Below are 27,861 nucleotides of genomic sequence, written 5' to 3'. Positions count from 1 at the left end.
TACAGAACATAAATCCATTTAATCTTGAAGATAGCACAATGACACTACAAACCAGTGAGCACAAAAAACAAGAACAGTTTGGGAACCTTTCCACATAAACTACAATACAATTTAATACTGTTAAAGTACTGCACTGTGAATGAATCTGAGTTTTGCTGTAGTGTGCTCTTAAGCCTTGATCCTACATCACCGCAGTCACTGGAAGTCCTTCCATTGACTTCAGTGGGTAAAGGACCAGGCCCTTGATCACCTGAACAAACTTTACTAACAAACTCTTATTGGAAACAAAAGCATTGTGGATTTCAAACAGCATGCAGATTACTGAAAAATGTTTTAAAAAGCCAGGTTCAGACAATCTTCTATATACACTCAAGTCCATCTGTCGCAGACAGGCAACTATAACTCAATCATGAGCTTGCCCTAGTTTTTGGTAGTGTCCTGCACACTTCTAATAATTAAAAAATAAACATAAAAAAATAGTTGCCACAATGGTTTTACATCACTCCAATTTGTACAAGGAAGCAATCTCTTCTTGCTACATCCGGTACACGTTCTTTTCACTGTTGCTTTTCAAATGCAAAAACCAAGTAAATACCTATGAAAGAAGAGAAGATTTAAAATGTATATTACTTCCTCCTGTCCAAAGATTTTAAACAAAGACAGACATTTCCTTCTCCAATAAACTGTTGCAGAACAAATTCTATTTTTTATAAAGAAACTACACCAATGGCTACCCCATCATTTAGCATTTATTTCAACAAGTTTTTAAAGCAATTTCTAGTATTGCACATGAAACTTTTTTGTAATAACCACCCACGTATTGGTTTTAAAATGTTTTTACATTTCATAGGATTAGTTGGATTTCTTCTGAAAGCATTTAATACACAAAACATGAATCTAAAATTAAATGCAAAGTATAGGCTGAACCTCTCTAGTCTGGGACTTTCTGGCCCGGCAACATCCATGGCCCATCATCATCATCAGGAACCCAATGAGTGCTGCGGGGTTAGAGCACTCACAGGGAAAAAACGGCAGAGTAGGACCACAGATGTTACTAGACCAGAGAGCCGGGCCAGCAGCCAGGAAACCAGCAGCTGGGGGCAGAGGGACTGGCATTGACCTCTGCTTGTCTGACAAACTCCTTGGTTAGCGATCAATCAGGTCCCAAGAGTATTGGACCAGGGAGGTCTAACCTGTCATTAGAAATAAGTACTTTAAATTTAGTTAGTAACACACTATCTGCTTAATGCAATATTAATTACAGTTAAGCATTCATATCTCATTATCATGTGCTTAACTTCCTACCTGAACTCTGTTCCCTTTTATATATGAGGGATAGTCTTCAAATTCATGACTAAAATTTCTTGGATTCATAGGTGCACATAAGGGAATATTTAACGCTAAATTGAAAGACTTCATTATACAGTAATTACTCATTTAACACGTGCCCGCTTAACATGTTTTTGCAATAGCATGATTTTTTTTTTTTTAGGGAACTTTTTCAAACAACACGACCGTCCCCGAAATAACACGAAAATAATCAAGTGGCAGACTACTTCGTGTGGTGATATAAGTTGGTAAAAACAGTGGTAATACTCATGAGCGGATGAACACACGTGGTCACAGCGCTCCTCTGCTCACTCACGTGTTTATCTTCGTGTTTTAACAAACCACGGCAACTTGTGTTGCTAGATATCTTGTTTTGCTAGATATCTAATGTTGACGTTGACGACTGAGCACCATGACTTTGCCACCACCACCTGAAACGCAACCCCCACATTTTCCATTTTTTTTTTAAATGGGAAAATTGACCCCGCAATAGCACTTTTTCGCTTAGCACGAACATTTTCAGAAACATGTTTATAGTGTGAAATGAGGAATTACTGTATATAATGGGGCAGAACTAAGGCTGTGCATTCAACTCTATTCCATTAAAAATAAAAAATGAGACTAAAATCCAAACGTAAGTTGAAGTTTGCTCATTTTAAAAAGAGATCTGAAGGCAGACTGCCGATCAGTAGTCTACAGCTGCTAGCTGGCATTTTGTCAACTACAAGATGTACATTCAGTAGTCTTGGCTAGAGTTAACACTTCACAAAAATACTTATCTGGCATAGAATCAAAGAAATATATATGGGCAGTGAAATCTGTGGAGACCCTATGTTTTACAAAAGCAGAGATATTCATTTATTTTGTCAGAAAGTGCTGCAAGACCAAATTTCTTATGAGAATAGAATACAATTGATGGACCTAACCTCTGTGAATTTATCTACAGTAGACTTCCAATAATCCGGCACCTTTGGGACTCAGGGGGTGCCGGATTATCAGATATGCTGGAGTATCAGGAGGTACTCCGGCAGAGGGGCTGTGACGGGTCTGCGAGGGAGTGGGTTTTTTTGGGGAACGGCGCGGTGTGGAGTGAACCCTCCTCTGTTTTGCAGGAAGGCGGGGAAGCCCCGTGCAGCTACCGCAACAGGCCAGCTGGGGCTACAAGTGGCAGCGGCGGACTTGGAAAAGCCATGGGGCAGACCAGCTGGGGTGCTGCTGGGTAGGACCCACAGCACCGCCACTCACCTAAGTGGTGCTGCGGAACCAACCTGGCAGCACCCCAGCTGCTCTGCCTGCCGCTTCTCCAAGTCCGCCACTCGTCAGTTTCAGCAGCGGCGGACTTGGGGAAGCCGTGGGGCAGAGCAGCTGGGGTGCTGCCGGGTTGGTCCCGCAGCGCCACCCCTCGCCTTGCCCCCTCTCCTCCACCACCACTTGCAGCCCCAGCTGGCCTGTAGCAGGCGGCTGCGCTGAGCTTTCCCATGCCTCCCTGCAAAACAGTGGAGGGTTCGCCCCTCGCTGCACTGTTCCCCACCGCCCCCGCCCCCGGCCAGCCGCAGTGTGAGTCCCAGCAGACCCGTCACAGGGGTATAATCCCCTTCCCCTCTCCCGACCCTTGAACTTGCGTGGAGCTCACAGGAGCTCCAATTGTTGGGCTGGCTGGAGCACTTCCGGGTTCCAGTTGGTGCCGGACTATCAGGAGTGCCGGATCACTGGATGCCGGACAATTGGAGTTTTACTGTAGTTCTTTTGTAAACCCTGTTAAATTTCTGGTCTTCACAACATTCTCTGGCGAGGAGTTCTACAGGTGTGTGCTGCGTGAAGAAAAAATTCCTTTTGTTTGTTTTAAATCTGCTACCGATTAATTTCATTTGGTGACCCTTAGTTTTTATATTATGGGAACAAGTAAATCATTTTTTCTTATTCACTTTTCCACATCAGTCCTGATTTTATAGACCTCTATCATATCCCCCCCTTAGTCTCCTCTTTTCTAAGATGAAAAGTCCCAGTCTCTTTAATTTCTCTTCATATGGGACCCATTCCAAATCCCTTATTATTTTTGTTGCCCTTTTCTGAATCTTTTATATATACACTGTATAAACTAAATATATATTTAAGCACCAAAATAAAAAGGAATCTGATTTTCAAAGCTAGTGAACACAAAAAAAGGGTGCCTTTTATTCAGCGCTTAACTTTAGGTCACCAAATTTGAAAGTACCTGCATAACGGTTATATTCATGCACAATGTCCAAAACAGTCATGTTTATGAAAGTTTTTGGTAAACAATAGTATTCAGCTATTGTAAACAGTACTTACTAGTTGCTTCCCATTCAGATTTACTCAAGGTCCCCTTTAAAAAAAAGTTACAAACATCACAAATGGAATATGAGGAAATATAAATCAAACATTTCATTAAATCATTAACATTGTAAGCAGTAACTTGTTTAAGAAACCAAACAGCTTTTTATTACCTATGCTATAAAATCAAACAACAACTAAAAGGGAATTTTTTTTCCCCCATGAACCTAGAGAGGAGAATATTTCAACCTATGACTCACATTCTGCATGCGACATACAGGCAGTCCCCGGGTTACGTACAAGATAGGGACTGTAGGTTTGTTCTTAAGTTGAATCTGTATAAGTCGGAACTGGCGTCAGCCGCTGCTGAAACTGATCAGTTTCAACCGCGGCTGAATCTGGATGCCAGTTCTGACTTACATACAGATTCAACTTAAGAAACCCAGGCGTCCCCAAGTCAGCTGCTGCTGAAACTGATCAGCGGCTGATTCCAGGAAGCCTGGGGCAGAGCAACTCTGCCTCGGGCTTCCTGTAGTCAGCCGCTGGTCAGTTTCAGCAGCGGCTGACTTGGGGACGCCTGGGGCAGAGCAGCTGGGGTGCTGCTGGGTTGCTCCAGTAGCGCGGCTCCTCGGCGCTACTGGAGCAACCCAGCAGCACCCCAGCTGCTCTGCCTCAGGCGTCCTGATTCAGCCGCTGCTGAAACTGACCAGCAGCGGCTGAATCAGGACTCCTGGGGCAGAGCAGCTGGGGTGCTGCCGGGTTGGTCCGGAGCAGCGCTGTGGGACCAACCTGGCAGCCCCCAGCTGCTCTACCCCAGGGGTAGGCAAGAAAAGCCTGGTCTGCTGGGGGAGGGGCACTAGCTGCACCCCCCCCAGCAGACCAGGGAGACGGGGTGGGGACGCCCAAGTCCTCCACGGCTTTGCTCCCCGTCTCCCTGGTCTGCAGGGAGACAGGGAGCAAAGCCTTGGAGCACACCTGCAGCGGGACAGCCCAGGCACGCCTGGGCTGCACCACAGCCCCAGCCCCTCCGCGGCTTTGCTCCGTGTCTTCCTGGTCTGCAGACCAGGGAGACGCGCAGCAGCTTTTCTAGCCCCGGAGTACACGGGCGGCGGGACCACGAGGTCCCGCAGTCCGTGTCCTCCGGGGCGAGAAAAGCCGCGTTCGTAACTGCGGATCCGACATAAGTCGGATCCGCGTAAGTCGGGGACTGCCTGTACTACCCTTTACTATGAAGGACAATTAAATAAATGTCAAGTCTCTTGTGAAAGAGTGTACTGGTCATTCTAAAATACAGTTGTTTTCTTACAGAACATAGTAGGTTTTCCATCCAATTTAAACACTGATTTTAATAAAATTGCATGTGTCATTAAATAAACTAGCTACTAAACCCTGATTTTCTGAGCACTTATGTGCACACTTTATACAGCTGAAGAATTCAAATGAATTCAATTGAACTAAAGTTAAGCAGACGCCTAAGTGTTTGTAAGACTACACCCTACATTTCACTGAGCACTCTTTGCTTCTGACAAGATTCCAACTCTTGAGAGATAAAACTTACCAGAGGTAACTTTGCTTTGCCATCTTTTATAAGCTTTTCTGCATGCTCATAATCATCAGACTTATCAGACACAAGTTTGGAATTATCATTTGGAGGATATGGCTGAAGAACAGACATAAGTTACTACATAAGGCCAAGATTTAAAAGACAACTCACAACATGCAAAACAAATAAGACTCCTCCGAAATAAGGGTATACCTACCTACCCTGCAAACAACAACAGGTTTGTGCCAGCTCACTTGGGCTTGTAGAGCTCAGGCTAAGGGGCTGTTTAACTGCAGACATTTACAGCACAATTAAATAGCCCCATAGCTTGATCCCTTCAAGCCTGAATCAGAGCTGGAATAGGCCAACAAAGGCTCCTAATAAGACAACTTGGAGCGGCCCCCTCACTGGAGTTTGTGTCTTCCGGAAGAAAGAAGGCAAGGGGGCAGGGGGCCGTCCTGATGCTGATGCCAGCAAAGCACTCCACACCAAAGTTATGGAACTTGAGGTCGAGTATGACCTAGTCTCTGGTGCCAGGCACAGTGCTGGGTCCATATAGAGTGTCCTGAATCAAATGTCCCTTTCCATCTTCATTCCAAGCTTGAACGATCTGAACTTGTCGCTAATGTGCCCCTGCCTAAACACTAACATGCATAGGATGCTTGCACTCTAGACACAGTTTAAAGCCTGGGGACCCAGGCATGCCCCGTCCTCAGGACAAGTCCCCTCCAAAGACTCTAAAGTACTAACTAAAACTAAGGCTATATACGCTAAACACAGATGGCATTTGCAGCAAGAGCAAACTGGCTGAAGTACAGCAGTTCCATTGCACTGTCATGGCAGAAAGAAGGACCTGAAGGTGGAAGGAGTGCCCAGCACCCCTTATGTTGCACCATGGAGGTGCCACTGCAGGGATTACCTATCATTCTCACCCTGACAAAATCTTCTGGCACTGGAGCATGTGGCTAGCACACACACCTAATGTGGAATGGACATGAGTAATACTTTAAATTTCTCACTCATAAAAAAAGGTAAGTCTATGACAGGCAACAGCAATTTCTGCTATTCCATATTTTCTCATTATAGTGTAGGCATTGGACCAATCTTTATAATAAACAGTTATTTATATAGTATCAGGAGTAGCCGTGTTAGTCTGAATCTGCAAAAGTGACGAGGAGTTCTGTGGCACCTTATAGACTAACAGATTTATTGGAGCATAAGCTTTCCTGGGCACAGACCCACTTTGTCAGCCATGCATCTGACGAAGTGGATCTTTGCCCAAGAAAGTTAATGCTCCAATAAATCTGTTAGTCTTTAAGGTGTCACAAGACTCCTTGTCGCTTCTGCGGTTATTTATATAGCAACAGATATTTCAAAACATATAATTTTATTATATATATATATATATATATATATATATATATATGAACGAATACAATACAAAACACAGGTATATAGAACCTATTAAATGTAAAAAACTAGTATAATATGCAGAGTTGCCTAGTAACCATAGCCACAAAATTAAGATTAGCAAAGCTCTCTCAGCAGCATGCCAAGGGAACTCTGTTTGGCTCCTACAATGCCAGCACTCCAATGCTAGTCAATAATTTACTGCCCAATGCGACTGCTAAACTATATGAACTTTAGCAAATTGCAAAATACTATTTAAATAAGAGAATAAGTTGCTTAAAAAAATCATTTTTATATCTACCTCCAAAGCCTGCATTCGCTTTAACAACATTTTATTTTCCTCATCCTTAATCTTTTCTTCATAGAACTCCCGAAATGTCTTTTTGTAGACTAGTTTCATCCCATATTTTTTTGCCATTCTGTGAAAATAATGTGCATAAGTGAGCCACAAAATTACTAGAGAGTTTTTTTTTACAACAAAAAAAGCTGAATTTATCATAGTTGATAATACTGAACCATAGGGACATGATATGGTTTTAAGTAGGACTGCAACTTCTAAGTTTATATATTTATGGCTTTCACTAGAGAGGCTGGAAAACTCCACATTGCCATCAAATATCCATTTTCAAGGAGTTACAATGTCCTCAAAAAAATTCTCTGCTCTAAGCCTTGGTAGAAATATTTCTGACATAGACACAGCGATTTCTTTCTGAAACTCAAATGTTGTGATGAAAACGGAATTTGAATTTAGAGTCTAAAACTTGGGCTTTTATTTGGGGGAAGAGGCACATTATGCTCCTGCATTAAGATCAAGTACTATGACCTCTTGAATCCATGTTCTATCAACTTAAATGGGATTCTTCACAGGCCCATACTAATAGAACCTAATACTGGAGCTAGGCACAGGCCAGGAGACTTACCCCTATGTATTTATTATACTACTACTGGTTGTACCTTCCAGATCCAGCAACCTCGGGATCTGACCAGACATGAACCGGGAAATCTGTGGAAGCAGGGAAGGTCAAAAGCAGCAAAGTAGCTGGCATTGACTGAGAGATGGGGGGGGAGAGGAGATGGGGATGGGTAGGGCACTCAGAGGAAGAGGCATGATGTGTGTGGAACCCTGTGGCCACCAGCCTGATCTCCTGGAGCCACAGCTGCGACTACCTCCACCACCTGTAGGGCTCTGCAGCCATCCTGTCTATTTCCCCAAGCATCACACTATTCCCACTCCTTCCCTGAGTTTGAGCTATATGCAGCACTCCAGAAGCTGTAGGAGGGTAGGGGAGAAGTTGCTGATTATGGGTCCATGGTTTTCCCCATGAATGCTCCTGCCTGGTAGCACCGATGGTGATGCCAGACCAGATGATTCTGGACTACAGAAGTCCGGATTATAGACATCAAACCTGTATTATTGTTGTTTATTTGTAAGTAAAGACTTACTGAAAGAATAATTTAGGAGGTAGAAAGAGGACCAGAAGAGGACACAGTAAATCAAGGGACAAGAATTGCATGATTGTTGGTGTCAAAGACCACTGACAGGTTGCAAACGAGTAATGGTTCGGAGCTTTGTCTAAAAATAGTCATTAAAGATGCTGGCACTCCAATGAAAAGGCTCTTGCAAGGGGCAGATAGACTGTAGAGAGTCTGGGACAGGACTAAAGGAAAGATGTTATTGACAGCAATTGTAGATAACGTTTTCAATTAACTTAGACAAGAGATAGGACAGTAACTGAAGAGGAAAAGTCAAGAGTTGCATATCTGATTTATTTTGGATATAAGATGGGAGCGGTTGAAGTTTGCTTGTATTATGAGAAAAAAGGGAGAGGGAAACGAGAAAAAGTATGGATGTGAGGGAGATCAGGAGATGGGATGGGTTTAGTGCAGAAAGTAGAGGTTAGAGGAAAAGCAAATGAGAAACTTCTGTGTCTCTGACAAGGGAGAAGGAAGAGAATCTTATGGGAAGGAAAGGCAAGCTGAGGGCAGAGGAAAGTGACGCTGTGTTTTGTCAATTTTTGATAATTACATTTTTTTTTAAAATCTTACTTCCTCCTTTCAAACAATGAAACAACTTTAATCAAAATTCATTTTGCATATATAAATCCCCCCCCCCCCCACACACACAAAAGGTTACATGAAAGTGAGATTTTTTAACTAGATGCATATCACTATAGAACAACACTTCTGAACCACCAGTCTGTTGAAGCCTCTGGTGTCCCTGAGGTTTCACTGAGACAGTTTAGGAAAACAGCTAGCCAGTCTCCGACATTAAAAAAGTTGAGAAACACCAGAATTAGATCAGAGTTAGTCTTCAGAGAAAAAAAAATGGGATTTTACTTTCTTTAGCTTCATTACAGTTTAAAAAGAAGGCCTGAAAAAAAGCCAGCCTGGATTATTTCCCATTCACTATTGTGACCAATAAGAAGAGTCCTGTAAGACAGAGTATACCCTTCAGTGACACCTGGGCAACCCTTCTAACTGCAACTAGTTGTGCTTTAGTAAGCAATTATATCAATAAATCCACAAGGTTGAAGAGAAACCCACAGCATTCTTAGATAGGTTGTCTCTACAGACCTAAGAGTGGCAATTTTTTTATTCTGTCTACATCTATCACAAGGGCAGAAGCTCTCTTCAGTAAGATTGTGCCTTTTTAATAACAATTTTCAGAGCAGAAATGCACCCTTAAGGGTGAAATACTGGACCCAGTGAGTCAAACAGAATTTTACACTGACTTCAAAGTTGGATTTCTCCCCAAGTGACATAGCATTTTAAGTAACAGCACCAAGGGAAATTCTGAGGCACAACTGAAGTTGGCAAGATCCTATTAAACATGGAGGCCTTGAAACAGTTGACGGCACATTAACCAATTTACAAATACCATAAAAATATAAAGTTTTAACTTATCAAGAATCTGAAACACTGTTTTACACTAGCATGTTAATTTGGGGCTAGCACTCAGAATCTGAAGATAAATTCTTGGAATATAATATCTTCACTACACATACTTCAAATATGAACCAGATAGGAGATACTAATAAAACTTTTTAAGTAGCATGTGCTAATATTACAAAAAAGTCTGACTGTATATTTCTGCTAGACATGTACCTATACAATCCTTCAAAATTTGATTAAGTAATAAAGTCAGAATGAAGTCAGAAGTGAACTTACTCTATCAGTAGAGGAAAATAAACCAAGAACTCAGGGACATCAACAACTCCTTCCAAATTAAAGTTATATTTGCAGCCAAACAAGGGATACTCCCCTTTCTTCTGAAACTGTACAGTGTACACATCATTCCCAAATGAATCAGTTTCCGAAGCCTCAAGTCGCTTTCTAGATAAGGATATATAAACAGAGTAATTGATAGATAAGCTGTTACTCTTATTTTACAGATAACTAAAGAGAGGTGTATGGACATTGGATGAGGTCAGACAGACACAGTCCATTCCAGTGCCCTATTATTTGCACCACAATGCCTCTCGTAATAAATAAAACTAATATAAAAACATGGGAATGAAACAAAGGTATTATTCAAATTTCAAAAGTCTGAAGATAATGGGTTTTGACACTCAAAGTGCTCAAAGATTAGACAGCCAGGGAACCCGAATTCTTTCTTGTAGAGGCAGTTCAGGGTTAGAAGCAATCAAAAGTGTCAGGGGAAGCTTGCAGCTACTGCCCACATTGTAGTTGTTTTGTTACCATTTAAATCAATACAGAAGCATTATAGGCTAGGAGCTGTAGTACCCCGCAGATATACCTCCCTATGATACATGGGGGTGGGCGCAATCTGCTCCATTTTATTCAAGTTAGTATACATTCGCTCTCCTGACAAGTAAGCAACATAGACTGCCAGCTGGAAACATTCTGCTATGAAATATTATAAAAGGACACCTAAAGACTGACTGCTTTAAATGTAACATTTCATACAATTTTAAAAAACTACAGAATGAGTAACACTTACACAAGCTCAAAGCTATTTGGAGTTGTACCAATAAAATACCCTCCGGGACAGAGATTCCCACAAGCATTTTTAAGCATCATATCAGCCTGCTCATACGTCTCAAATGAGTAATGGTAAACAAACTGGCAGCTGCATATGTCGAAGCACATATGTGTATCACTGTAACTGTCAGACAGAAGTTCCTGCAATGGATTAAAAAGTTTGAAACATATATTAGTCTTCCGAAACAAAACAAAAAAATGGTTTATGTTAATCTTCCAACAATGCATGCCCTTATAGAAGCTTCAGACAAACTACTGCTTAGTAGAGGATGAATAAAAATGGAAAATTAAAGGAAAATGTACATGCTTTATTTAAATTAATATATTTTTTTTTAAATAGTGTTATTTTTATGAAGTTAATTTATTAAAATTTCTTAAAAATGGGATGTTAAAATTTGTCTGTTGAATTTTTTAGTATTTTTTTAAATGGGAAAGTCCATCAAGTATGGGGTTTTGTTTTGTTTTTTTACTTCATACTATAAAATTTTATTCACTAAGTTTTAAAAAAGAAGGGGTACAGTTAATTTGGTTTCCAATAGTACTGCCTTCAAGTTTTCAAACCTTAAGCATTGATTTAGCACAGTGGCCACCAACCAGTAGATCGGGATCTACTGGTAGATCGTAAACTGTCAGAGGCTCTAGCTGGCTTTCCCCTCACTGTGGCACACCTCCTGCCCTTTGCCCTGGAGCTGCCTCCTCCTTGCTCCCTCCCCCTAGCTTGCTGTGCAGGGCAGAGGAAGGAAAGGAGGGGTTGCTTATATCCGAGTGCCCCCCTCCCACTCTGTATTCCCACAGAATGGAGGGAAGGCACAACGGGGCTTGGGATGGAGGGAGTTTGTTGGATGCTCTTGGAGTAAGTACAGGGCCAGTGCAGGGGTGAGCCTGCCTTAGCCCCACTGCACCACCACCCAGGTAAGCAGAACTCAGCTGGAGCCAGTTCCCACCCCTTGCCTCCTCATGAATCCTAAGCTGCTGCCGCAGCTCTGAGCCCCCTGGACCAAAACTCTCTTACAGAGCATATACCCTGAGCCCCTTGCTGCACCTCAACTTTTTGCCCCAAGCTCAGCTCAGATCTCTTCTCACACTCCAAACCCCTTAGGCCAAAACCAGATCCTGTGCCCAAATCTCTGCCCCGCCTAGTGAAAGGGAGAGAGAATGGGGAAGGGAGAGAGGACAGAGTGAACAGAGGCAGGGCCTCACAGAAGGGGCACGAAGTAGCCGGGCAGAATATTTCAGATTGAGGTAGATCGCAGATTGCACTTTAATTCAAAAAGTGATTTTGTGCTTAAAAAGGCTGGAGACTACTGATTTAGTGGTTGCAAAACAGAGCACTATACATTTTTCCGCTTTCTCTCTTTTCAGTAAGCTTTATTGAGAAGCAGTCCTATTCCAGGTTAATCCTTGTTTCCTGGCTCATCTTAGTTCAGTCTCTCCCAGCATTGGCTCAGTTATGCCAATTTGGAGGACTCTACTTGGTTTGGTGAGTTTGTCACTTTTCTGTTTGGTTTATGAGAAGCAATTCCATTCCAGGCACATCCTGTTTTCCTAGCACAACCAAACCCTTACATTGCTTTAAGTTATGGTAAGAGAAAGCTGTATACTGAATTTGGTGGTCCTAGCTCTTATCGTTTAGGAGTTCTTGATCAATCAGACAAATTCTGAAATATATAATAGGTAATAATGCTACTAGTTACTGAAATGCAGGAGATAAAGTTTCATGACAAATTCATTTAGGGGTAAGACAGATTAATAAAATTAAAAGTTTTCCATATATGTTTTACATACAGGCAGTCCCCGGGTTACGTACAAGATAGGGACTGTAGGTTTGTTCTTAAGTTGAATCTGTATGTAAGTGGGAACTGGCATCCAGATTCAGCCACTGCTGAAACTGACCAGCGGCTGACTACAGGAAGCCTGAGGCAGAGTTGCTCTGCCCTGGGCTTCCTGGAATCAGCCTCTGATCAGTTTCAACATGCTGAATCTGGACGCCAGTTCTTACATACAGATTCAACTTAAGAACCCCAGGAGTCCCCAAGTCAGCTGCTGCTGAAACTGATCAGCGGCTGATTCCAGGAAGCCTGGGGCAGAGCAACTCTGCCCCGGGCTTCCTGTAGTCAGCACTGGTCAGTTTCAGCAGCGGCTGACTTGGGGACGCCTGGGGCAGAGCAGCTTGGGTGCTGCTGGGTTGCTCCAGTAGCGCCGCTCCTCGGCGCTACTGGACCAACCAGCAGCGCCCCAGCTGCTGTACCACAGGCGTCCGGAGCAAAGCCGCGGAACACGGGGGCAGTGGGACAGCCCAGACGCGCCGGCTGTCCTGCTGCCCGCGTGCTCCGCGGCTTTGCTCCCCATCTCCCTGGTCCAGCAGACCAGGGAGACGGGGAGCAAAGCTGCCCGCATGGTCCGCGGCTTTCCTCTGCTTTGCTCCCCGTCTCCCTGGTCTGTTGGTCTCCAGCAGACCAGAGAGACGGGGAGCAAAGCTGCGGAACACGCCGGCAGCGGGACAGCCGCGGCGCGTCTGAGCTGTCCCGCTGCCCGCATGCTCCCCGGCTTTGCTCCCCGTCTCCCTGGTCTGGGGAGACGGGGAGCAAAGCCGCAGAGCACGCGGGCAGCCCAGAGGCGCCGCAGCTGTCCCGCTGCTGGCGTCCTCAGAGGCTTTGCTCCCCGTCTCCCTGGTCTGCTGGTCTCCAGCAGACCAGGGAGACGGGCAGCAAACCCCGTTTGTAACTGCAGATCCGACATAAGTCGGATCCACGTAACTCGGGGACTGCCTGTATTCCTTAGTGGCTATGTAGCAATTAACAAAATTTTGGGAATATGACGACCCCACTAGTCAATGGGGAAACTGAAAGGATACGGTTGATAAGTGAAAGACATACTCTTGAAAGTTGAATACATTACAAAACTACTAAACACAATTTGTGCATTTAAGCTTTTATTTTACAAGCAACTGCTTAACTTCTATAGTTCTAATGACTGATTTAGGGTTTTTTCTGTACAGAAACTCCATATATAGTAGGGATATTACAAAGCATTCATGGTGCTCAACATGTAACTGCTGAAATAATCTGGGGGGAGGGATTGTGAATGATTGTGAAATCTGTAGTACACAGCAGGCTAGTGTGCTAAGTGGCCAAAGTGTATTACACAATTTGTATGTGGCAGCAGAGTCCACACAGCAGGCTGATGTAATGAACATTTACTTCCATCTTACCATATGCTAAGTGTCTATATGGATAAGCCAAACAATTCAATTCTTCCCTCTTCAAAATGATCCTGAACGTTTACTCTAGTAACTTGAAATATTTATTCAAATAAGAATACCAAGAAACAAGTTACAACATCAGTGAACATATAAAACAGGACAACTGTACCTTAGAGCTATCAGCTGTTATAAATTCTGCATTGAAAATGTATTCATTAGCACGACACCGGGCTTTCATATCAGCATACCGCTGTTGGCACTGTTGCATGGAAACTTCGGCAATATCTATAAAAAAAATAAACTGCATACACAAACTTCTCTTCAGATTGGCGTGAAAGAAGATATACCAATCATACCTTAGTATGAGTAAAAGCTGGTTTTCAGAAGATACACTCCACCATAAAGTTTTATTTATATTTATATTGACTACAAGGAACTAAGTGCACTAAATTGCTACATGCACACCTGGTACTCAAGGTGGCACAAAAAGCCAAACCAACAGGCTTATTTTTTAATCTAGCCCATATACAATAAAATACAAATTCCACAGAATGTAATCTTTAATAATAAAAAAATCCAGCCCTCAGAGTGACAGTGGAAACCTTCAGAGGAGGAAGAGACTACCAGATATAAAAAAAATGATAGTGTTCTCTTCACGAGTTTGCAGAGCTCCAAACTATTCCAAGGTCTTGCCTAGACTAGAAAAAAATGATACCTTGTTGATATGGATGGGTGTGAAATTGTGTAACTAGTTTATACCTTTACAGGAAAAGCGTACACAAATCAGTTGACTGTTTTTGGCCATTTGCATGTACAGTTAACAGGGCTAGAAAATAAGTGTGGTCCTCATGATAAGGAATAATTCCCCCCTCTTTATAAAATACACAGCTATTAGTAAATTACTCACAATAAATAAATCTTTAAAATATATCAGATTTAAACAAAAATTATATTTACATAGGGTAAAAGGGAATTCAGTCAGATCCCATCACCTCCTCATATGTAATTTTACAGCAAAGAATTCCAAATCTGTGATATCACAGTAAATTTATAAAATAAAAGTCAGCCTTTCCCCTAGTGTTCTAATTTTTCTCAGAATTTAAGGTCTAGTTTTGTGGCACCTTAAAGATTAACAAGTGTATTAGGGCATAAGCATTCATAAACTGCAGCTCATTTTATCAAACACATGAAGTGAAAAAAATGTGATGTCAGGGATATATTCATACACACAGAGATGGGAGCATTTTCCTCATTAACGCTATTGTAATACTTCCATCTCTGTATGTATGTTTATATCTCTGCCATTTGATTCTTCCCACTTCATGCATCTGATGAAGTGAAAGCTTATTCGCTAATAAATTTGATAGCCATTAAGGTGCCACAGGACTTGTCTTTTTTCCTCAATCAGACTGACATAGCTACCTCTCTAAAACTTAAAAATAAAAAAACTTTATGATTTTCCCCATCAAAGTTAGTTTTCAGGATGTGACCAATGCACTTGTTTTGCAGTTCTATATAGCCAGTATCTTCCTTGAACACCCTTGATAAAATTGCTCCAGTAACTGGAATGCAAACTTAAGACCAAGATTATATGACTTTGCATTATTAATTCTGTAATTAACAATTAATTTGATTCGGTAATTAAGTGGTGACAAGGAGCGTCTGCACTGTCTACACTGCAATTAAACACTTCTGGCTTATCTGTGCCAGCTGACTTCAGACTCATGAGGCTCAGGCTAAGTGAATGTTCAGTTGCAAGGAAGTAGTCTTGGCTCTAGGACTCTCTCACCTCACAGGGTCCTGGAGACCAGCCTGTAGCCCAACTCCAAACATCTGTGCCACAATTAAACAATTCCTTAGCCTGCGGGTTATTAACTGCAGTGTAAATATGAAATCTCTGCGAAAAACTGCATGCAAACAAACATTTTTACTTAATTCCAAACATTCACTTTGTATGTATGAAATAAAATGAATAATAATTAAATAGAAACCCTAAGGATGTTTTCCTCTGTTTATGCTAACAGTTACAAACCATTATAAAAAAGAACAGGATAAAAAACGTCAGGACACAGTACTGAAGTTCCTATGCAACAAGCACAGAATTTTTGGAAATATAAAAAGGAGTAAAGCATACATTTCCTTTTGAACTGTCTTAGAAAGTTACTTTGTCTTCATACCTGTACACACAAGTTTACTGATTTTGCCTTTCTTCCATTTAAGAAGGTCTCCACCTTTTCCACAGCCCAGATCCAACACAGTGATCTCTCGCTTCCTACGTCGTACCTTTTCAATAAATTCACCTGTAAAAGAGAAGGCATACAATAACTGATAACGAAGCATCTTTCATTATACAAAGTTCCCTAAAGGCAACAAAGTCTGATATTTTAGAATTTCAAAGTTCATTTCAAGTCTACATGAGAGTTTGTACAAAACAGTGAGTCAAGTTCTCTATATTTTTTGTTCCTAAAGTACTTTTTTTTTTTTTTTAAAGTGTGCATGGGGGTGAGTTTTTTTATTTTAATCAATCTCTTAAAGTATGTGGAGGATAAAAAAAGGAATGAATGCTTCCTGGGCTGAGTGTTGCATACTCAGCATAAGCTGAGCATTGGGAAAAATAGGTTTTATAGAGTAAAAAAAGTATATTGATTTGTCCAATGCTGAGCCTGCAGATGATTAAGAAGCAGGACTGATAAAATACAAGGAATCACATCCAGAATAAGGTTGGGTCTGAATTTCAAGCATAAGAGACCATTCTTTAACTAAAGAAGTGATGAGCTACCCTCACAAGTTTAACACACCATGGCAGACTAGGTATGTAAAAACTTGTTTAATCAGTTAACTGATTAAATAATGTGTTTAACCAGTTGACCACTCAAACAGGGCGGGTGGCAGGCTGCTCCGGCTAACCCGGGCCCACCATGGGCAGGAGCTGCTCCAGCCCAGCCAGGCCACTGGTAAGCATCACCTAACAAGCACCTTATCGGGCGATGCTTACTAGTTTAATATTGCAGGACAACAATGGATGGAGATTGGCAAGAGGCAACAGAATATAGCAAGTTTTTTGGGGCTATATTGCATATTTACACACATTTGTTCTCTATTATCCATGCTTAAATTTTAGTAAGCATACAAAGACTATCCTTTCCAAAGCATATTTTTATCCCATGTGTTAACTAGCATTTTTTAAATGGAATTTTGTTGCTTTTTAGCCTTAGTATTATCATCTCTAGGACCTTCTATTTTTTTATTATTTATTTTTATTTGTCCTAACTGGTGTTAGCGTTTTATGCAAATTTCTTGGACATTAGTTGATTCTCAGTACATTCACAAAGTTATAAATAAAGGTTAGGCCCAACAATGCTGCTTCTAGTCCACCTGCAGACTCCCTCCTACTCAACTTGATACTTTACTACTTGTCATTTGTTCAGGAATTTTTGAGCAGTTTTTAATCTCTGTTATAGTGCATGTATCCAAACAGATTTAAATTAACTGATAAGATTTCAAGACACAGACCAAATGCTTTACAATAATTTAACTATTACCTCTCACTGCTTTCTTTTATTTACTAATTTTTAGTGCTGTAAGACAAATGCTACCATACTTTCCCTGGAAACCAATCTTTTCTTTATAAATCCCTGCACTTATTTCCCATGGTTCTGCTATTTTATTTACTGATTTATCTTTGTATTTGATCCTTTAACAGAATTGGAAAGCAGATTTATGGGAAACTAAATGCCAGGATCACTTTTGAAAGATACTGCACTTTTCCCCCTCCAATATTTTGTCGTTTTTTATACCTTTAAAATGTATTGTCATACAGCAAGTAAACGTACTGTTTCTTTTTATACTCTTGACACAATATCTTCAAATGCTGAAAATGTACATAGTGCAGGTTGAACATCTCTAGTCTGGCATTCTCTGGTCTGGCAACTAGGAATGATAGCGTGTAGTCATTTAAATGATTAACCGATAAGCCTGGGCTTATCAGTGAATCCAAATGACTACACATACTCCACACCCCCTCTTGCTGCCCCTGATACAGAGGCAGCAGGAGAAATGGGGGGGGGAGAGAAAGTGGGGGCAGGAGTCGGTACCTGTGGGGATCTGGCTTTTAAGCCAGCTCCCCACAAACACTGGATCCCACAGAGCCACCTGTTCCTGCCCCCTGCGCTGCTGCCTCTGACAGAGGCAGAAGCACAGAGGATTGGGGGGAAGGCAGGAGCCAGTACACGCAGGAAGCCACCTTTCAAGCTACCTCCTTGTTTACAGACACTGATCCTGGCTATCAAGTGCTCTGTGCTTTTATTTAGCTCTAACTTACCCCTAAATGTCTTAAGAGCCCAGTTAGCAGTGCAAGTGTTGGTCATGATGCTTGAAATTACTGACCTCCCATGGTTCAGCACCTGTCAGGTCCCAAACATGCTGGACCAGAGAGATTCAACCTGTATAAATTATTCTACATCTGGAGTAATACCACCTCTAAAGAAAAAGAAAATAAAAATGAAATACTATGATTCCTTTTGTAAAAATCTCCTTAAGAACAGATTAACTCCTGAGAAACGAAGATTTTGTTTGCATACACATGTGCCTTGAGGGAGAGGGGATAAGGAAGGCAAGGAAAACCATGACAAGCAGATTAGTTTCCAGACTTAATACTGCATCTTTCATAAGTGCTAGCTAGTATTTAATGTTTTAACATTTGGCATCAATTAATGCAAAAGTGTCTTATGAGGGCTGGGACTCCCATTGTGCTAGATGCAAAAAAGAACACAGGGAAAAGGAAGAAACAATGCCTTCCCTAATTGCAACGCTTTTTGTAAATTAGGAATGTTAAAAAGTGTAACCCCTGAAAAGTTCAGAGGCTACATGTTTACACGGTGGGAGGGGGAACTCGATGGGAGCCAGTGTGCACAAGTAGCCAACTTTTAAGATGGCTCCCCACAGAGCCGCCTGCCCTCCCTCTGTATCCCCGCATGGCTGCCTCGAGGCAGCAGCACAAAGGGCAGGGAGGGGCCTTGCAGGTAACCATGTATACTAACATATATCCCTACTTGCAATCAAATTTTAGAAGAGCTGTACTAAACAATTTCCTCTGAATAAATACTTAATATAACTAACACTAGAAAGCAGCAATTTTAACATGACCATGATTGTTTTGTGATGGCAACAGAACATATATGCATGTAATCAAAGAAAGGGAGATATTTTATTGCATAGTACCACCCATTTTTCAAGTGAAGACAATAGAAAGCAACAATCGCACCATACCAATGAGAAGACTCTTCATCCAGTTATTAAAATTTCTGAGGAAAAATATGCGACTCTGACTACGTTTTTCTAATCCAACTTCTTGAAGTTCATTGTAATGTGCAGCTACAGTTTGTCCATGCCCTTCTGCCAAGTGCTGTATACCATGGAAAATAAGAAACAAATGAGAAACTGTCAACTTTCAATGTTTAATTAAAAAAAGATTCACGTTGAGCGTAGGTTTTTAAAACAGACCAGAAACAGACCAGCTGGCCTGGACTGCACGTGGTGTTTCAAAGCGGCAGCGTCACATGGAGCCTGGGGTCAGCTGGGGACTCCCAAGCTAACCCCGGGCTCCACACAACACTGCCGCTTTGAAACGCCATGTGGAGCCTGACTCCGGGCTCCTCACAGAGTTTCAAAGTTCCCCCACCTGTGCTCATACCTGAAGATCAGCTCTATGTAAGCACAAAAGTTTATCTTTTTAGCAAAGAGAAGTTGGGCTAATAAAAGATATTACCCCATCCACTTTGTCACTTTAATATCCTGGAACCAATCTGACTACAACACTATAGATAGAGTGTTAAGGAATTGTTGAACTGGTGGGTTAGACTTCAGTAATGTGTAAAGCCCAGTGCAGCTTATAGATTAGAATTATGCATTTCAGCTTGTAGTATTTATAATTTGAAAGCACACCTTCTGTATAAGATGAACACAGAACAAAAATTTGCACCTAGAAGTAGGATGTGTATGTCTCTTTGTTGTATTATACTGCTTGGTCGTTAGACAATAAGTTTGACTTAGTTTGGTTATTTAAACATTCTTAAGAATGAACTGAGTGAAGTCAAACAGTTAACTATAATTCTGAGTCATTATCTCAATAGGGCCTCCAGTCCCTGATCCTAGGGATGGGGTGAAAAGTTTTCCCTATTCGACTTTGTCCCTAGGAAAGTTCTTCCTCCCCACTCTTTCCCCTAAATCTTTCAAAATATACACAAAATATAATGTAAAAGCAAATTTTGTACAGATTGCCAGGTAATAGCCATCTCATGCCTATCTTGTAAGGATGTATGGATTTGAAACTTTTTCTAGAGTTATGATGCAACAAGAAAACAAAGATATTTTCTTTAGAACAAGAATGATTAAGCATCCTGCAAAATACCAGCAGTGATAGGGCTTTCACCACAATTAATGAACACTCTAGTACGAATGTATCTCAGGTACATTACAAGAGCAATTTCCTCAAGAAAAACTTTTCCCCTTGGTTTTTAAACATTTATCACACTATGCAGTTAAACTTGTTGGTTTCAAGCAATTTTAGGTGATTGAGATTAAATGCATTACCACCATTAAAACAATCTACTATAAAGTCAAAAAAGGCCTGACCAAAAAATTGTTTTCCATATGAGCTCTCACTCTTAGCAATAGTATCATTTCAATTAAACGTAAATATAGTACTATATAAAAAGATTATTTTACTAGATTATAGTAAGACAAACTAATATGCAAACGTGAACAGAGGACTGAAGATGGAGACTAAAACTTCCCCAAATTATGTATGTATTTTTATATCCATCAAGATATTCATTCTTACTGAAAGGTTGGCACCAGTGTACCAAGTACTGCACATATGCACACAAAAACTCACAACTGTCTCCTATATTTCATTTCTAACTATCCCTTTTCTATAAGTGTTCCTTTTTATACATCATTTTAAGCAGTAACAAAGAACCAACTGGCTGTATGAAATCTGTGAAGCTTTCAGCGTTCTGCTGGTTTTATGTACCAAGTTGTCCTAAAAAAGTAAATATTTTTTCCAAGTAAAGTTATACACTATTCAGCAGTAAGTAGAGGATAAATAACTGTATTATAGAACCATAGGATCGGAAAGGATCGCGAGAGATCAAGTTCAGTCTCCTGCACTCACGGTGAGACAAAGCATCATCTAGATCAGGGACAGGTAAGATCTGCCCCCCCCAAAGCTTTTGATCAAGCCCATGCCCGACTCTGCAGCAAGGAGCAGCACTGAACAGAGCACCTAGCTGCTCCGTATTGCTTTCTGCGCTACAAGGAGAAGCGATAAAGGGAGAAGCTTCAGCACACTGCCCCCCTCCAGAAAAATCTCTCAGTTCTTATTGGCCAGAAATCAGCCAATGAGAGCTGAGAGATTTTACTAGGGCAAGGGCAGCATGTGAAACCTCTCACTCTCCCTCTCCCCTTCTGGCAGTACAGAGCACCATATGCACAGCTAGTTGTCTGGGGCTGCTGGCGGGGAAGCCTGCCTGAGTGCTTCTGTCTGGGAGCTGCTTAGGTAAGTGCTTTCCAACTACAGCATGTCTCCGGCACTTCAGCCCCTCCACCCGTCCCCCAACTCCCTCACAGATTCCACATCTCTCCTAACCCTTTTCCAGGCCAGGATCTTTCTCCTGCACCCATACCTTCTCCTAGACCCTATACCTCAAACACCTGCCCTAGATAAAAACCAAACCCTCTGAACCCTCCTCCTCAGGTCATGACTTTCCCTCTTCCCAACTTTCCACCCCCTCCCTCACTTCTACCCCCAGGCCAGAATCCTCTCCTGCACTCCTAACCCCTATCAGATCTGTACCCCAATCTCCTGCCCCAGATCACAGCCCCCTCCTTCACCCAAACTCCCTCTTAGATCCCCATACCCTCTTCTGCACCCCAGTCCCTTATCCTGACCTCCCATCTGCACCCAAATTCTGTTCCAGATCCCACAGCCCCTCTATAAAAAAGTGCAGCCCTTGATTACTTACCAAAATCTTGGTAAAACTTAAAAAACAACAAATAGTCTGGTAGCACTTTAAAGATTAACAAAACAGGTAGATGGTATCTACAGCCCACTTCTTCAGATGTGCCCCACATAAAAAATGATGGCCCATCCCTGATCTAAACCACCCCCCACAGCTGTTTGTCTAACCTGCTCTTAAAAGTCTTAAATTATACAAACCTTGTAAAAGATACTCCAAAAACACATACAAGTATGCAAAAAGTTATCATGGTTCAGAATAGGGATGTTAAATATCAGTTAAATGAATAGTCAATTAACCTCATGAATTCTTATCGACTATTCCATAGTTCCCGGGGTTGGGGCAGGCAGCTCCACCCCCACTTCCGAGGAGCTCCTGCCAATCCACACTGCTGCCTCTAACAGAGGCAGCAAAATAGGGTGCCAGGTGGCACCGTGAGAGGAGCCCATTTAAAGAACAGCTCCTTTTGTGGACTAGCTGTCACCACGCACTGTTGCCTCCGATACAGAGACAGCAGAATTAGGTGGCAGCAACCTCTGTCCAGGGCAGGGAAGTCTGAGCTCCTGGGCCCCGGCGCAAGCTGGAACTGAGCCAGGCTGCCTGCCCACATGGCTCCCAATTACACTTTAAATGCAAAGTCACAGCAGGGGTAGGTCCTGGACCCAGTGCAAGCCAGGACTGAACCAGGCAACTGGCCAACCTGCTAAAAAATGTACTGGCAGGGGAGGGAGAAATGCATGTATTCTACAGAAGTAACCAATAAGCTTTCGTTTATCGGTTCACTGATTATATACTACAGGCAGTCCCCAGGTTACGTACAAGATAGGGACTGTAGGTTTGTTCTTAAGTTGAATCTGTATGTAAGTGGGAACTGGCATCCAGATTCAGCCGCTGCTGAAACTGATCAGTTTCAACAGCGGCTGAATCTGGACACCAGTTCTGACTTACATACAGATTCAACTTAAGAACCCCAGGCGTCCCCAAGTCAGTTGCTGCTGAAACTGATCAGCAGCTGATTCCAGGAAGCCTGGGGCAGAGCAACTCTGCCTCGGGCTTCCTGTAGTCAGCCGCTGGTCAGTTTCAGCAGCGGCTAACTTGGGGACGCCTGGAGCAGAGCAGCTCGGGTGCTGCTGGGTTGGTCCAGTAGCGTGGCCGCTCCTCGGCGCTACTGGACCAACCCAGCAGCACCCCAGCTGCTCTGCCCCAGGCGTCCTGATTCAGCCGCTGCTGAAACTGATCAGCAGCGGCTGAATCAGGACGCCTGGGGCAGAGCAGCTGGGGTGCTGCCGGGTTGGTCCAGTAGCGCTAAGGAGCGGTGCTGCGGGACCAACCGGCAGCGCCCCACCTGCTCTACCACAGGCCCCGGGCTTTGCTCCACGTCTCCCTGGTCTGCTGGGGGGGAGGGGGGGCACTAGCTGCGTCCCCCCCCCAGCAGACCAGGGAGACGCAGAGCAAAGCGGTGGAGGACCCGGGCTGGACAGTGGCGCTTCCAGATCAGCTGGAAGTGCCGCAGGTCCGGCCCGGGTCCTCCCCGGCTTTTCTCAGCTGGAAGCGCCGCGGGTCCGGCCGGGTCCTCCGCGGCTTTGCTCGGCGTCTCCCTGGTCTGCAGACCAGGGAGACGCCGAGCAAAGCCGCGTAGGACCCGGGGCCGGACCCGCGGCCGCTTCCAGCTGATCTGGAAGCAGCCGCGGGTCCGGCCCCGGGTCCTCCACCGCTTTGCTCCCCGTCTCTCTGGTCTGCTGGCTCCCCCAGCAGACCAGGGAGACCGGGAGCAGCTTTTCTCGCCCGGGAGGAGGCAGGCGGCGGGACCAGGCGTCCAACTGCTCCAGTCCTCCGGGGCGAGAAAAATCCCTGTTCGTAACTGCGGATCTGACGTCAGATCCGCGTAACTCGGGGACTGCCTGTATTACATTCCTACTTCAGAATTCAACACAACTTATTCAGACTTGTACCAATTCTAAAAATCCTGTAAAACTACACACTGCTAAACTATGAAAGCAGTAACAGTTTAAATCTGGACATGTCAACAACCACCAAATCCCAAACTGATTGTTTTAATAGAGTACTCATTTCAAGCCCTGACAGATCTTAGACTATTTAAAGCCTCTCATTCTATTTATCTTTCTTCCCAGTTCCTTGAGTTCCAACGTAATTTTAGCACCTGCTGTTATATTAAAAAAGCTGTATTCAGAATTAAAATTTAGGTCAAGCGGTTCATGAGACACTAGCCGCTACAATCTTATAAATATACACTGTAAAATGCTTGATATAAATAATTTAATGATCAATGTACTTAGGTAAACACGTGCCCCAAAACATTTCAGTCTTTGCCTATTGTTCAGACAAAACTGAAAACAGATTATACTCACCACTTCTCTAGGTTCATCTTCATCTTCTGCTTTTCTCTTTTTTGATGTTGTGTCCTGATGACCGCTAACATCTTCCTTTTCATTTCCAGCATCCTGCTCTTTAGCTGATGTTGTATTGTCCTCATCCAAACTGACAGCAGACTCTGCCTCTGAAGCTTTAGAAATTATTCTGTCTGCTTCCTCAACTAAGCTCTTTTCTAACTCTTGTTCTTCAACCTTGCTGGAATCAGACATGTTGGAGCTTATTCTTCGTGTTGCTTGATTAAACAGTATCAATTTTATTCCACAAATAAACTGTGGAAAAACGTGAAATATTACTTTGCATATAATGGATGCTTGTCCTCTGTTATATTATTATAAAAGCACTATCACACTCAATGGCTATAGAACAAATCCAAAGCTTTTACTGGACCTCAATATTCGATTAGTTATAAAGGGTCAACAAGGTTAAAAAGTTACACTGTAAGTGCATTCACTGGTTTTAGCACAGGCAACACCGAAGTTGCTGTAACAGTTTCTCTTTGTTCCGGTTTATTTTGTGCATTTGACAGGGCTGTACTGCAGCTACCTTCACTGTTTCACCTGCCCAGCAAACCCTGCTGAGGTGCTTCTGTCACACCCAAGAGGGGAAAGACACAATGAAGACGGTGGCCAAAAACCCCGGGCTGGCAGGAAGGCCTGGGGCAGACGCGGCCTCTCCCCTGCTCGCGCTGGGCTCTGACGGGGAGGGGGGGGCACTTCTCTCCGAGTCGAGAGGCAGGAGGGACCATCAGCCCCTCCGCTGTGTAGCTCGGGGCACCGGTGCCGCCCCGGCGTCCCTGACTCGGCCCAAGGCGGGCAGGAGACACCGCCCCCCCCTCACGTTCGACCCCGGGGGGGGGGGGGTGTCTCGCGCGCGGGCACTTGCCTCGCGCCGAAAGGAGAGAAGCGAGGGGCGGGGCTCCGGGGAGACCAGGCAGTGGTGGGCGGGGAACGCTGCTGCCGCAGCCGCCACCTCCCCCTTCCCCTCCGCTGACCAGCACGGGAGCCGCGGGGGAGGGGAGAGGGGGCGCCCCTGCTTTTCTCTTGGCGGGTCACCTTCAGGAACCACGCCCCCGGAACTCGAGAAACCCGAAAGGGCGGGGCGACGAGGCTAGAACAGCCCCCACCCCCAAACGCCAGGCCCGGGCTCCGCCCCTTCGGCCCATCTCTGAGTGTCTCACTGCCCCGCCCTCCCAGCGGCCAGGCCGCGGGCCGACAGTGGCGCGAACCCCACCCCGTCCCCTTAGCAACGGCGCCCACGCGCCCCCCCCCAACCGCCTTCCTCTGCGTCCCACCTAGCGCTCAACAAGCGACTGCGAGTTCCCACCCCCACGGCACCGCTTTGCCCCGCCCCCTTCCGTTGCCGCAGCGCGCGCGCGCAGCTCTCCCCTCCCCCGCGGCGCGAGCGGGAATGTGAGCGTCGGCCCCGCCCCCAAATTTCCCGCTCGGCGGATAGCAAATGGCTGGAGCCGCTGAAGCGGCGCGAGCGCACGGAAACCGCTTCTTCAGGGGACGCTTCGCTGCCACAGGGGCCCCACCGCCCCGCGCGCGGCTCCTTAGGAGCGAGAAACGCGCCGGCCCTTAAGCCTCTGCGCAGCGCTCACCAAAGCGGGCTTTCTGCCATGCTGTTTGCGGATGTGACGCGCATAGAAAGCCGCGAGCTGATTGCGTCGTTTCCGGTAATGGGGAGGAGCCTGCGAGAGCCGCAGTGGGGTACCGGCTGCGCACGCGCATACGTGACTCCTCGCCAGTCCAGGGCGCCTCGAAAGGGAAGGAAGTGGCCTGAAGAGCCGCGCCCCGCTGTTTCCCAGGACTACAGTCCCCATAAGGCTTTGCAGTGGCGCATGCGCAGTGTGAGCGATTGGGCCCGGGGAGGGGGTTTGCAAACACGTTGCCCGGGGGCAGAGCGAGGCCCCTGTAGCCCCGCGAGGAGAGCGCGGCTGCCGACCCAACCCTGCCGCCCGCCCGGGTCCCTGCGGCCGCGGCCTGATGGAGCGCAAGGTACCGATCCCCGCGCGCGTTCCGGGGGCGGGGCGTGACCCCGGGCGGGCTGGGGTCCCCCGCGGCGGCGCTTCGGTCCCGGCCCGTCCGCTGGCGGCGGGAATGTGAGCGCCCCCCGCCCCCTCCCCGCACACCCCCCGCCGCCAGCACCACTGCCCGCTGGAGAGGGGGCTCCTCCAAGGGACCCACGCGTCGGCCCGCGCCCACGAGTCAAGGCATTTCTGTTTGGTCCGACACGCGCTTGGGGGGGCTTGGAGTCCTTCTGTTCAGCTACCGCTGCTTTTATTGGGAACATATTGCATCGATGTGTTAGTAGGATGTGGCTTCAGCTGATGCAAGGAGAGAGGATCCTTTCAGACAGGGGTGGGGCCCTCAGAATTGAGGACATTATCTTCCAGGTTCTCCGATGTTCAGCTCCATTTTTGCCCCCCCCCCTCCCCTCCACTGCCCCCAGTGCCTACGGAGTGTTCGCGGTTTTCTTTGCTTCCATCTTGCCTCTCTGCTCACTTCCCTAGTCACCTTAGGACCAAAGCAGAAAGTAGCTGACTGAAATCAAATCAGGGTGAGAACTCTTTGTGTCAACTTCTATTGATAGCTGCTCTGTGGAACTCTCCACAGATGTCTGCTAATGACCTCTTGTAAAATACCAACATGTTATAACATTCATAGAGGACTAAAGGTGCCTTCTGGGTGTGTAGGACTTGGTGCCTACCTTCAGTGGGAATTGGATTCCTTGCTCTGCATGCCTTCATTGCAGTGTTAACCTGAGCTTTCACTACTCTGTTGTTACTAAGGTGACTTCTGTCAACAAACGTGCACAAACCTCCAATATGAATTTGGAGCTTTCAGTCTGAGTTAAGTTGGCCTGTATGGAGATATAGACTAAAATCTGAGAGCTGAATATGAGGTTGGTAACCTACACACTTTACATTGTGGATATAGGCTAAAGCGCTGGAGTGCTTTCTTTGCTCTCTGGGTTTGTTCTGGAAGAAGTATACATCTTCAAAACTTAGCTTAGTTTATACTTAAGTTTGGCTGGCATAACTATGTTAGTAAGAGGTGTCATTTTGCTACCAACATGGTTTTGTTCAAGGGAATTGGTCAGAAAGCCCTGGTATAAGTACTAGTATAGTTGCAGTTGTGCCATAAAAGTGCTTATATAGTATTATAACTATGTTTATGCTATGATGGTGTTTGCTATTTTAACTTTGCAGTAACTAGTTAATGCAGCAAAACGTTGTAGGCTTTTGTACCTTCCCTTTATCACACACACATCCTCAATACTCTCCTTAAAGAGTTTTCAGAGAAAAGTGACCTTTTAGCAAAAGAAGGTCAACATTCCTTTTAACTTTTACTTTCCATTTGTTGAATCCAAAAGTGCCAGGAAGGAGGAGCCCTCTTTCCCTGCATACATTTAAAAGAGCAGATAATGTGTCTTCTCAGTAGTGAATTATTTGATCATGTTACTCTACCCAACTCTCATCTCTGCTTTTCATAAGAGCAGAATACTTTTTTCCATCTTCACATCAGAGCTTTCAGACCAGTTTCCTTGAACTAAACTTTTAGCAATCTATTTGAGATTCTTCATAATCCACAAGAAATTTGGTATCCAAGGCTAATTCTTGCTCTAAAGTAGATGAACAAGTTATTAAAATATTAGGTAGCTTCCAT

At 44.3% G+C, this 27,861-nt stretch overlaps 2 protein-coding genes across 5 annotated transcripts in view; one reads left to right on the top strand and one right to left on the bottom strand.

Moving 5' to 3' along the window:
• RNMT (RNA guanine-7 methyltransferase) lies at positions 1–25,936 on the bottom strand. Of its 3 annotated transcripts, none has more exons than XM_075921022.1 (11): positions 25,794–25,936; positions 24,169–24,462; positions 19,050–19,185; positions 15,959–16,081; positions 13,951–14,066; positions 10,539–10,720; positions 9,746–9,910; positions 6,879–6,996; positions 5,183–5,284; positions 3,643–3,676; positions 1–595 (listed from the first exon to the last, which is right to left on the bottom strand). In XM_075921022.1, exons 2-11 carry the CDS (start codon positions 24,400–24,402, stop codon positions 558–560), a joined length of 1,248 nt encoding a protein of 415 aa, XP_075777137.1. In that variant the 5' UTR covers positions 24,403–24,462; positions 25,794–25,936; the 3' UTR covers positions 1–557. The 3 variants fall into 3 exon arrangements, with proteins under 3 accessions (XP_075777137.1, XP_075777139.1, XP_075777138.1); XM_075921024.1 differs by lacking the exon at positions 25,794–25,936 and adding an exon at positions 25,485–25,507; XM_075921023.1 differs by lacking the exon at positions 25,794–25,936 and adding an exon at positions 24,737–25,015.
• Positions 25,906–27,861, top strand: part of FAM210A (family with sequence similarity 210 member A) — a 24,031-nt gene continuing 22,075 nt past the window's right edge. Inside the window, exon 1 of one of the 2 annotated variants that reach the window (XM_075921026.1) lies at positions 25,906–26,042. The gene's annotated coding sequence lies outside the window, so the exon portion shown is untranslated. The other variant, XM_075921025.1, reaches the window with a different exon arrangement.

The sequence above is a fragment of the Pelodiscus sinensis genome, chromosome 2, assembly GCF_049634645.1.
Source record: "Pelodiscus sinensis isolate JC-2024 chromosome 2, ASM4963464v1, whole genome shotgun sequence".
Taxonomy (NCBI): Eukaryota; Metazoa; Chordata; order Testudines; family Trionychidae; genus Pelodiscus; species Pelodiscus sinensis.
The sequence above is the reverse complement of the archived record's forward strand: the minus strand, read 5'-3'. Positions and strand labels throughout refer to the sequence as shown.